The sequence below is a fragment of the Psittacula echo genome, assembly GCF_963264785.1.
Source record: "Psittacula echo genome assembly, contig: SUPER_2_unloc_1, whole genome shotgun sequence".
Taxonomy (NCBI): Eukaryota; Metazoa; Chordata; class Aves; order Psittaciformes; family Psittacidae; genus Psittacula; species Psittacula echo.
This window is the reverse complement of record NW_027664283.1, coordinates 1-11,985: the sequence shown is the minus strand read 5'-3', so window position 1 is coordinate 11,985 and position 11,985 is coordinate 1. Positions and strand designations below refer to the sequence as shown.

At 38.0% G+C, this 11,985-nt stretch overlaps 1 protein-coding gene across 1 annotated transcript; it reads right to left on the bottom strand.

Annotated features, from left to right (window-relative positions):
• Positions 1-297: 297 nt before the first annotated feature.
• Positions 298-11,521, bottom strand: LOC308218247 (cyclic nucleotide-gated channel beta-3-like; the record flags this gene model as incomplete). Its single annotated transcript, XM_080639725.1, has 5 exons — positions 298-534; positions 1,667-1,847; positions 4,145-4,291; positions 9,230-9,348; positions 11,438-11,521. Coding segments are annotated over 5 exons (768 nt in total), but the record flags the coding sequence as incomplete, so codon positions are not given.
• Positions 11,522-11,985: the final 464 nt, after the last annotated feature.

Here is an 11,985-nt window from a genome sequence, read left to right as displayed (position 1 = left end):
GACAGAGTAAGAGAGAAGGAAGAGCATGGATCAAACAAGAAACAAGTGCACCTGAAATTTGAGCTCTAATTGTTATTACACCCAAAGTTCTTTCTTCAGGTTTAAGGTTAAGAGGTAAGTATATAAGTAATTTGTCCAGTTGTGTCAGAAGAGGAGGGAGAGAAGTAGAGGATCTGCGGTAGATGCTGTATCTTGAGTAGTCTCTACTTCTATCTTTTCTGCCCAAAAGCAAAGTCACACTATCCGTCTGAATTCAGCAAGACAGTAGATGGAGTCACAGCCCAAAGCAGCATATATTTATTTTTTTTTCTCTTTAACTTCAACCTTAAGGATCTCTCCTTCTCCTGCTCTGGGGGATGGAGACATACTAATGATCAAAGACTCTCTACTGGTTCCTTTGTGCATAACTGCAGGTTTGGGCTTAGTGTCTGTATTTGGCTCTTCCTTTTGTGCAGGAGGGGCAGATGGGGCTGCAGGCTCCATGGGTTTCTTCTCCTTTTGTTCAGGCTTGTTCTCTGCTTCAGCTTGAGTTTCCTAGAAACAAGAAATTCAGTGTTTTCCAGTGCTGAAATTCAGGAAGCAGTTCTGTTCTGTATATGCAGTGGAAAGGCACAGTGTGGATATTGTGATTATGGTATGCAACATATGTAAATTTGTATTGAGGTGCTGAAAATCAGTATCTAAATGAAAAATGCAATTTCAGAATCAGAATGTCAACATAAAACCTATGAAAAGCTTGTTAATAGTGATGCTATCTGCTCCTTATTAATATAGCAGGATGAAACAGACACGTTTGGGAGCACAAAGCCCTTTCTTAGGTCTTGACTTCCTTTATATGCTTACACTAGTACAGATGAGAAAGTGTTATGTAAATATTGACATACCATCGGTTGCCCCAATTCCTTGGCCAAGCCGATTTGCTATTAATTTCACAAATACACATTAAATTGAGCAATGTTTCTGCTCCAGTAATAGTGTTGTATTCATTTATGTAAGCAAAGTGCTTTATTTAACCAAAAAAAAAAAAAATAAAACCACAGCCAGTTCAGCTGTAAAGACAGAAGAGTGTTCTGCCACCTTTGGGTAAATACGTAGAACTGAGCAGGTTCTTATTAACATTTCTCAGAACGAAGTATAATGTGGGAATTGTTTTTCATCAACAAAACAGTTTTCTCCTAAGTGCAATGTATTAAGGATTTAATCAGTTTTAGCTGTGTGGGCTACACATTAGATTTTGTTTTCAGGATTTGTGGCAACCAGAGATCTGACTCTATGTTGGGAAGTTCACTGTGTGCTCGAGTCAGCTGGATCAGATTACTGTGTTAGGATATTTCTGTATTTACTGTTGTTTCCATAAAATTGAATCAGATGTCCTTAGGGTCTTTGTCAAGTCTATTTTATCCTTAGTTTCTTTGAGGATTTTTGTTTGCTTGCTTTTTTCCTTGATTCTGTTTTCTCTGCTCTGCATTGAGTCCAGATCCAGGAAGATTTGAGTCAAGTTTTAGAATAGTGTTTACAGAGATTAGGTACAGCAGTTGTATCTCAGCTACTGGGAGTTTTTGCTGTTGGTTGCATTAAGGCTGCATTTTCACCTACTCTGTTTGCCCAAGCCCTCCCAGTATCTTGCAGCACCTGGAAGAACCTACATTCTTTTCTGTGGTGTTACCTGAATGTCCTGTTGTCTCTTTAGCTGCAGCAGCTTCACAAGGCCATCTTTCCCTCTGCCTCCAAGCATCGCCTTAAACAATTTTGGAGTTTCCTGTTTCTGCCCAAAGAGACTGGCCAAGCCCTTTGGTTGTTGCACTGGTGGTCCTGGGGCGGGTTTCCCCTTCTCCTTCAGCAGCACCCTGGAAAAAGGAAGGAATGAGAACACACAGCAGTGCTGTGAAACCGAGCAAAGCTCTTGCAGAGCTAAAGTGATGTTCATGGATAAAAATACGGCAATTCTTTTTATTCTCAGGTCTAGTGGCAAGAACAAAGCTGGAAAACTTAAGGGTTTTACCCGAGGCCCTGGTAGAGTTAGAGGCTACTGTTCAGATTTGGAGTTGCTTACCTATACCCTGGAGAAAAAGTGCAGGTGTCAAATTAAGGTGTTGCAAAGCAGGTGAGAGTTTTATAGAGTGAGAAGTAGTGTGGAGGAAGACAAATGCTCATGTCTGAGGTGGTAGTCTCTTACCTAGCCTTCTGGATGCAAATTCAGAGCATATTTAGTGATCAGCTGGGAGTCCAGCTGCTGCTTGTGAAAGTAATAGTTTACCAAACTAACTTCCAGCATGGCCTATCTCTCACAGGTCAGTTTAGACAGGGGTATGTATTTTTGGTCTTCTTCAGTAGAAGACACCCTGAAGATACAAAACTTACTGCCAATAAAGTGGCAGACTAGATTTTCACACCTTCTGTAGCTGTACTGATTTGCAGCCATAACAAGAAGTGTGAAAGAGTGACAGGGATAAAGATTGGATGACAGTTCCAAGGTGAATGGAGCCAGTGAAAAGCAGGGGGTTCCCATGCTTCTAGTTTCCATTAGGTTATTATACAGTTTTCAAGGCAACTTTTCTATCTTTGCAAAAGCCCAGACTTAAAGCTTTTTATGAACAAGGACTATACTTGCAGTCCGAAGTACAGTAAATCCCATAATACTGTAATTTTCACCAGCATCTTGTACTTTTTAATTTTGGGAATTTCAGAAGTGAAGATTTTACTCTTTTTACTGTCATCAATTTGAAAAGTATACTTCTGCAACTTGCATGAGTTTATTATGGAAATGCCATACATTGACTGTCAGGCACGTGATAGTAGAACAAATTTCTTGCTTGAGTTAAACCTTTGCATTTATTTCAAGGAGCCCTTTAAACGTAAGAGAGCTCTGATGTAAACCTTCCAGGGCAGAGGAACTGATAACCTGATTCCAAAACTGAACATAACTGCAATCTTTATCAAAACAGTGCACAAATCTCCTGTTGGTGCCTAGTTTTTCTAGAGACATGGCTGACCACACAAAGAGCATGGGACATTTGGAAAAATTGCTGGCTGAGCAGAATACATGGCCTCCAGCACAGGGCAGTCCTGGGTAATGGTTGGATTTGATGATTTTAAAGGTCTTTTCCAACCTAGTTGATTCTATGATAAATGCAGGGGACCATCAGTCAGTGGATTTGTTCCACCTTTCTACTTGTTGATGCTGGTTTTGAAAACTGGGCAATGAGTTCATTCTGTGTCTTGGTTCCCTGTTCCTGAGGGACGTGATGATTCTCAAGATACTGTCATTTGACAACCAGGGCTGTTGAAACATGCTGAATGCAACCATCTGCTAGCACTTACATTAACCAAATGTCACTCCTGTGCTATGTTTAGTCTGTTCTGGTGGAATTTCAAATCTGGGAACAGCCTTCCAATTTTTGATAGCAGGGCAAGGCAACAGACAAGAGCAACAAGTGCTGAAGTATACTAATAATGACAAAATATTTCAAGTATCTGGACCTTTTGCAAGGTAGCAAGTTACTAACTTTGTCATAATTTTGTGACAAAATATGACAATATTTTGCTCTTTCAAAGCTGGGGAAATAGCGATCCTAGCAAGCTGCAACCAAAGCAAGATGAAAAACAATTTGGGTTTGTAATCCCATTTCAGAATCCTTTTGAACAAAAATGAACACTTCTCCAATCTGTGTACTTTTATCTTGTTGGGCATTACTTTAAATCTATTCCTAACTACTGCTTGAGGTTTTGGAAATGAATACAAATCTGGGTGCATTGAAGCATATCTCTGTGGCACTAATTCTGAGTGTCCATTTGCGTCTTTGAAAACCTGCTCCTCAACTGACATCTGTTGTGCAGTTTGTTTCTTGACTATGTAAGGAATCCTAATATACATCTGTATTTCCTATTTGGTTTGTTACCTTAAATACAAAGAAGAAGGCAGCTACAGTCAAGACTTCATTCTTCTTACCATATTTCCACAACCCTTGGAATCCCTGCCAAGACCATGACTTCCACTAGAAATTGCCAGGCAAACCTGACTTCTAAATACAAATGTGTTTACATCTGTTACTCTTCCAAGAAAGGAGTGCAAATCTGTCTAGAAGCCATAACTATCCATTCTGCAGTGAAATAATGTGATTTAAAAACTGTTACTAGGACATACTTTGCTTTCTTCATGAGAAGTTTTTCTGAGTCAGGATAGTGCACCAAGATTTCGTTGAGTGTTTTCTTGTCCAGAATGAAGAGGTTGGCAAAACCATGAGCCACCACGTTGGCAGTCCTTCGATTTCCTCCACCTGCAGCTAATAGACTGGAATGAAAATAAACATCATCAGTCACATTGTTAGTTGTCCTAGCGAAGAATTTCTTTGCTGGTGGTTCTCCATTAAAGTAATCCTAAAGCATGTACCCAATTGTTCTATCTGATGTTCTTTAATGTGGGGAGTGAAGGTGATAAGATTTGCATGAAAAAGAGTTTGACAATGAGCTCTGAGGCCTTGGTGCTTTGACAAGTCCTGGGGTGATGAGTTGGAATGTTAAAGGACAGGGAAGGTAAACAAGCAAGCCTTGGGAGGGTGGGCCAGGATGTAGTTGTGGCGGGAATCTCAGTTGTAGGCCAGAGGACGTGGGGATTGTGAGAGGGTCTGCAGCATTTTGGTTAGACTATTTACCTGGACAGTTTCACAGTGGCCAATGAGATTGAACGTTGTATGTATGTGCAGGTTAGGAAAGTACCCGAACATGGGGATAAAAAGGGCTTGGTGAAAATAAACGAGGATTTGAGTCTCTGCATTAACTTGAGTCTGTGTTGTGATACGCCACACTTTAAAGGCACTTTGCAGTTGGGATTTGAAATATTTTGCCTCAGGAGGGCAAATTGTCACTGCTGGTCAGGCATATGTAGATGTTAAGGACTGTGAAAGTTCTTTCTAGATAGAGAGATTTCTCCCAAGAGACACTCACTGAAGGGACTACATTTGTTTCAGTCCTCATGTGAATTTGGCATTTCCTCAATTTTATTGTTGAAAATTGTTTATATCAGAAGTAGAGCAGCACAAATCCGTTATTAATGACAGGGTTATTTGCAATGAATTAATGATTCTCCAGGATTTTGATTTTCTTGAGTGAATAACTTCTGTGGGACTCCGGTTTTCAGTTTTCTCACATACAATTTCTCATGTTTCAATGTTGGCAAGTTGAATTATATGGATTAGGAAGGTCTTTCAGGCTGACAGTGACAAATGTGTCTGCCAGAAAAACAAGGCTATTTTGTTTTGAAAGTAAGGCATTAGACCAGTTTAGGGAGCAGCTGTTGGCCATAGGAAGGATATCCACATAAAAATTAGATGTTTTACAAATAAAAATAAAATTGTTCATCTTGCATAAATGAGGAGATTTCAATTCTCAGCTGTGGTGATAAGTAAGAGAATTCACATTTTGCTGATAGTACTATAATTGCTTTACCACTGTATTCAAGGAGATCTACCCCAAATTTTCCCAATGAGTTAATATTTTTAGAGAATACTTAGTAATCCCTACATTTAAAATTTATTAATAAAGGATAATCTGGAACCCATAAAGCATGCATTAATTGTTATCTAATTTTAATCAAGGATATATGGTTGATTTTGATATTACTTATATTTATAGGACACATCTGTAAATATTGGATTATACAGATAATATATTTGATTTATAATGATAGTATAAGACTTCTGCAATTTTTGCATATACATGCAGAATGCTTTTCTGCAACCCAAGACAGCAATCAATATATGAACTCAAGCTGAAAATGCAGTCTTCTCTTTAAACAATTCTTTACAATCCCTCAGATAGAATAAAACTATTTGCATAATAAGAAAAGCAACTAAAGAATATTGCAAACAGCTTTTGGGTTCTGATTAATCACTTCTCAACAAGTCATTGAGCAATCATTTTCAGGCTCTCCTAACAGAAAGCTCATTCTATGGAGGCAGACTAGGACTAAAGAGATCAGCTTTTTCATTATGGTGATGATGTGAGGTGAATTTTACAACTAAGGCAGTCCTTGTCTCAAACAGAATCACCTTTGACTAAGGACAGTGTTACAGGTTTCATCACTGAATCTGTTTTGGTTAGTGTGCTGGTACCTCATAGACCAAATTTTATAAAACTCCTACTTTTGCCTTGCAATAGTTCTTGATAATTTAAGATATATATTAACAAAGTAATTTTCCCTTTTAACCTTACATATTTTACTCCAGTTGTTAGCCTGAAAAGCTCTAATATTAGTATGAGATGATAACTTTTGAATTTTTATGCTAGCAAATTTAATTTCATAGAATCATAGAATAGTTTAGGTTGGGAGGGACCTTAAAGACCATCTGGTTCCAACCCCCCCCACCATGGGCAGGGACACCCTCCACTAGACCAGGTTGCTCAAAGTCCCATCCCAGCCTTGAACACTGCCAGGGATGGGGCAGCCTGTGCCAGGGTCTCACCACCCTCACAAATCACATAAAGAATTTCTTCCTGATGTCTAATCTAAATCTCCCCTGTCAGTTTAAAGCCATTCCCCTGGTCCTGTCACGACAGGCCCTTGTAAAAAGTCCCTCTCCAGATTTCTTGCAGGCCCCTGTTAGGTACTGAAAGGAACTACCATAAGGCGTTCCTGGAGTCTTCTGCAGGCTGAACAAACCCAACTCTCTACCTGTCTCCACAGCAGAGGTGGTGCAGCCCTCTGATCCATCATCTCTTAGGTATGAAGTTATCAAAGTGACAAAGTGATGAGTCAGCTTACCTAACTTTTTTTAAAAAAAAAAAAGCCAAAGATGAGAGATCTTCCTGTAAAAAATAAACATACAATGGAGAAATGTTTTAATTTTTTCAGAATTACTATTTTCTGGTAGGAAATATTCCTAGTAAAATATCTGTAAATGGATGAATGAGGACATCTGGCTTAAAGTGTAAATTTCTTCAGCACTAATAAAGTGTTGTATTACAGCTGAATTCTCTCCTCAATTGTCTGTGCAGAGAGGCTCTCATTAAGGCAGCAATCTGTTTGTCTTTGATTCTGAGATTAGTTTGCTTTCCCAAACTGATATCTATATGGGAAAGTAGTAATGAGAGTAAAATGTTATTTGGATGGCAACTCCTATTACTTAATCTGTTTCTGTAAAAATTTCCAAGGATGAAATTGGCAAAGGACATGTTTGAACATTAGTCTTGCATTGGCCTTCTAGTATAATTCAGTGATTTTTTTTGAAGTAAACATGTTTTGTTTTCTTCAACTCCTTTGCCCTCAGAGACTTTTTATGCATCATTTACATGCATTTTGAACAGAGTGAGATTAGATAGCAAGTGTCTTATAAATCATGTAGTTAAACCCCTCAGAATGAAGCTGACATATTTCTCTAAACAAATCTTGAATCAGAAATCAGAAGGAAATCAGTCTGATAACCATGCTGTGAATACTGAGGAGAAAACTTGGATGTGTTAAATGAAGCAGTATTTCTTCCATGAAAGAATATTTTTTTCATTTGCTTTTGCTATACAGTATTCAGAAGACCTTGGCAAAACTTATACAGAAAGGCTCTATACTAACTCATTATTTTCTAACGCTTTGCCACAAGGAAGAAGACAAATCTCTACCAACAAACTTAGTGCTTCATGTCTTCGATTTTCTTCAATTTTGGAGATGTCTGCCACTTGCTGTGTCTTTTCTCCTTGAGTTTGTCCTCTACCTGACTTTTAGATGCAAATTACGTATGCTGCAGTAGGTCAATGATGAGTAAAGCAAGACTAAAAGTGTAGAGTTATAGCATTGCTGAGGGTTTTAATAGCCATATTGGCAGTTATGTGAAGAGTAACACATACTGCAAAATTAATCTTTTAAAGGCTGTTGTGTATTTCTCACATGCTCACCTGTATTAGATTAAAAGTTTGAAAATCCCTTCCTTGTTTTAAAACCAAACATTATAATGTCTCAGTTTAAAAAATAAAGCCCTCGCTCCAAATGCAATACTAATAAATGATCGAAAACTGTGCTTGTTACACATTTGGGCTGCTGTAGCCTTTTCTTTCATCCTCTCATTATTCAGCCTGTACCGAACACCAATGCATTATCAGCCTTTCCACATCACTTATAATACAGCATTTTGGTTTGAGGCTTTGCTAAGGTATTATATTATCACACAGAGAAATACCTTTCAAATACCCTTCTCTCAAACAGCTGACATAATTTCACTTTCCCACTCAATGAAAAAGGTCTGTATCTGTGGGATATATCAGGTTTTTTTCCACTTGAGGTCTAAGCAAGTTCTGTACACACATCCCTGGATAAATGCGTGTCCCTGGACTGTTTCTGCTACTACAAAGGGAGACACAAGAAGATAAATGTAAACCTGGCACAGAGCTGATTACCTCTTTTCAAAAGGCAGATTGAAGCTACCAGCAAGAGGATTAACAATAACAGGAATGCATATGGAAGAAATCAAGGATCCAGTTTATCACATACAGCAGCACATGTATTTTATTACTTGTGCCAACTCTGCCAACTTCAGCAGGGGATGTAGTACCTAAAATCTAGCAGTCAGTTGGTTAACTGGGGAACATGGCACGTAAGAGTTAATGGATTTTGCATAGCAACCACATGGAGAATATAAAAACCATTTGTAGCTATCAAAGAAAAAAATTATCCTCCAGAAAACTCAGCCCCCAAAATCTGATATGTTAGCCTTTTTCTTGTTTTGAATGTTCTTAAACAAATACATTTTCAGATGTGGATTCCTGATTTTTGGCAACTAGATCCCTACTTCAGATCCTAGATGAACTACTTTTATTTGCTATTTTAGATTATTTTATCTCCTTTGTTGGAAATTAATTACCATTTTTACCATCTGCTGTGTAAGGGCAATTAGTCTCACTCTACAGGCAATAAAATGCATTTGGTCCTGCATATTGCAGACCTCGGAACAGGAAGATGTGTTAAATCTTTTAAATGCTGAAGGAGAAATTTGTCTGTATATCCCTGTGTACATTGCCTAAAACTCTGGTCTGAGATCTTGACAGATTAGTCTATGATGTTTCACTTAGATTTTCCTTTACTTACCTGCATCTTCTTGCTAAGTGTCCTCTTGGTTGATCATACCCACTTTTTAGCCTCCCTGTTGTAGCTGTCATGCTTACCATGAAAGTAAACAAGAAGTTGAACAACCATTTATTATTTGACCAGTTCTAAGGAAAGTGTTAAAAACAGTGATTGACCTACCTGATCTCCCCAAAGACAGCTCCTGCTCTTAGTGTAACCAGGACTTTTGTACCATCAGGGCCTCCAAGGACTTGAACTTCACCCTGTTTGATGATGTACATCTCTCTGCCAATCTCTCCCTGGGCACACAAACAAGAAAGATCCCACGTTTTAGCAGGGCAGGTTTTTTTTTTTTTTTGTTAGAATAATCAGTCAGACTCTTTAAATATGTTTCTACTCTCTCATAAACAAGTTTACTGCTATTATGGAGAAATGGAAAGTTTTTACTGAGCACAAATGCAGGCACTGACTTTGGCAGCTGTAATTGTGATATGGGTCAATATCTGAACAGAAGTAAGACCATCTAGGCCAGCTTGGAAAAAAAATAATAATCAGGATTGTAGCAGTCATATGCACCAACTCTTCTGGTCGAAACTAAAGTACAGCAACAATGTATTTAATAGTTGAGAAGTGCAAAATGCCTCTGCTTCATGGTCTAAAATCTTCAGTTTTTACACTATTACTTCTACTCATCACTTGCCTAATAAAAGGAAAATAAGAATAAACAGCCATTAAAATTATGTGAGCTTTTGTGTAATCACTGGATGATTGAAGAGATTATTTGTTTATTTATTATCCTTCACATGATTTACTAGGTTTCATTGGTGTGACATCAGCACATACAATATAAAGCAGGAGCAAGGTAATGAACTTCGCAAACATGATCATAGAAGTCCTAACAACATTTCAGTAAGGCAGACGAATAACTATTTTCCCACTTGTGCAGCTGGAGTAAATGAGGCAAAGAAGCAATTTAATTTTAAAAGTGAAAAGGCAACAGTGACAAAGCTAGGATGAAATGCAAGGCTTGTGCTTCCTTCCTAGGAGCACTACTTGCTCCTAGTATATATGCTTCTATGCATATGCATATATATATATGCTCCTATGCATAGCCTCCTCAGTAAATTATGATGAGGCGAACATACATCAAAGGAGGAGGTAGTTCTAACAGGGCTTTTTTCCCAACTATGTGTTACAGCATTAATAGGATTGCTGTGGTTGTTGGCCACATAGTAAATTTATACAGATGAGAGGCATTTTGACTGAATCAAGCTGGAATTTCTCATAATCCATCCTTGTTGAAAACTGTTTTCATCTGACTGCAGCATCAAGACCTTGAATCTTTTACTGTCATTTATTATCTCTGTTCTGGCTGCAGTCTAAGATGCTTCCATGATGTGCATTGCACAGCAAACGTACCAAACTATTCTTCCACCCTTCCTGGCTAACAGTAATTCTGGGATTGGTGTTCAAAGACATACACCTGATCCTTCAGCGCACGCACAACTGTTTAACTTCCTACACTGTGGAGTCAGTGGGACTAACTTAGCATTTGGGAAGAGGATCATACGCTTAACTCTTGGAGGGAGCGAGACCTTAGTGAGCATGGTGGACCAGAACTGCTAAAAAGCATAAGGGGTTCTGATTGTCACTTTTGGGTATGGTGTGAATTGTGGGTCACTTGCCAGAACAGTAAAAGTGCTGTTACTTCATCCCCCCATGCTTTCATTACATCCTACTCTGTCTATGAGTATGTATACATTCCTTCAGAAAAGACACTTTGGCTCACTTGGTCAGAAGCTGAGCTATCTACCTGTTACTATAAGGCTGCATTTGATAGAAGTCTTTGTGAAGGGACAGTGTGACAGCCTTCAGCTGAAAGTTTGGAGGTGGCTCTGAGCTGTGAACGAAGGCAGAACAAGATCAGATCCTGCTGTAAGGAGTGATATGGATGCAATGTAATTTCTGAATTCTTGGATAATTCAACTGAAGTGTCAGAATACACAAATGAAGCACATGCAAAGCATCATAGATTGAGACCTGTAAGCTAGGTTTGTATGTATATATGTATAAGCAAAATAACCTTGATCCATTTTAATTATTAAAACTTTATGATGTATGATTAGATAAGCCTTATTTACATTAAATACTTTCCCATATTACTAGATTTTTTTGTTTGATAGTGTAAGTTTTAAAATCTATATTGTCTTGTTCTGGGTTGAAATTTGAGAGCACATTTGTTATTACACAGAGAACCTTAATTACTTTTATGCTACCTAATTCACTTGGGATTAATTTTATTTAAAGGAGACACTATTGACCAGTATCTGAACTCTTTTTTGAAAATACGTACTATGATTATTATTTGAAAGAGACAGGAATGCTCACCTTTTTGCAGACAAAGTCACCAGGTAAATATACAATGGATTTCAACCTTAGCAGCATGTCATATATCATCTGGGTATCGCACCCCTGTTAAAATAGAATTGATTGCTCTAGTAATTCAGTAGTACAAGCGACTATTAGTGCCTACACTGGGCAGCGAAACCCAACAATACATGAATGATCCAGAGATTCATAAGTGGAATACAAACTATAAACATCATAAAGATCAGCTGTTAAAAGAGAGAAGGCTGAAAAAATGTCATTTCACATCTTACAAAGTTCTCTTTAAGCTGAACATCTCATTTTTTACAAAGTAAGCTTCTGTACATCTAAATTCACTGTGGAAGCTCAGTCAGTGCCATGTTCAAAGCTTTATGGATCTTTAATGTGAATTCTTTTTACAGATCCAGGGGAAAAAAAAAAGTTATGTCAAATGGTATGAATCTATGAATTCCATGTCTTCAGCAAATGTGGCAGAAAGCATGCAGCTATGTGATGTTTGTACAGTGATATCCTATGATTTCTTGTAATTATCTTAACAAAGAAATTAA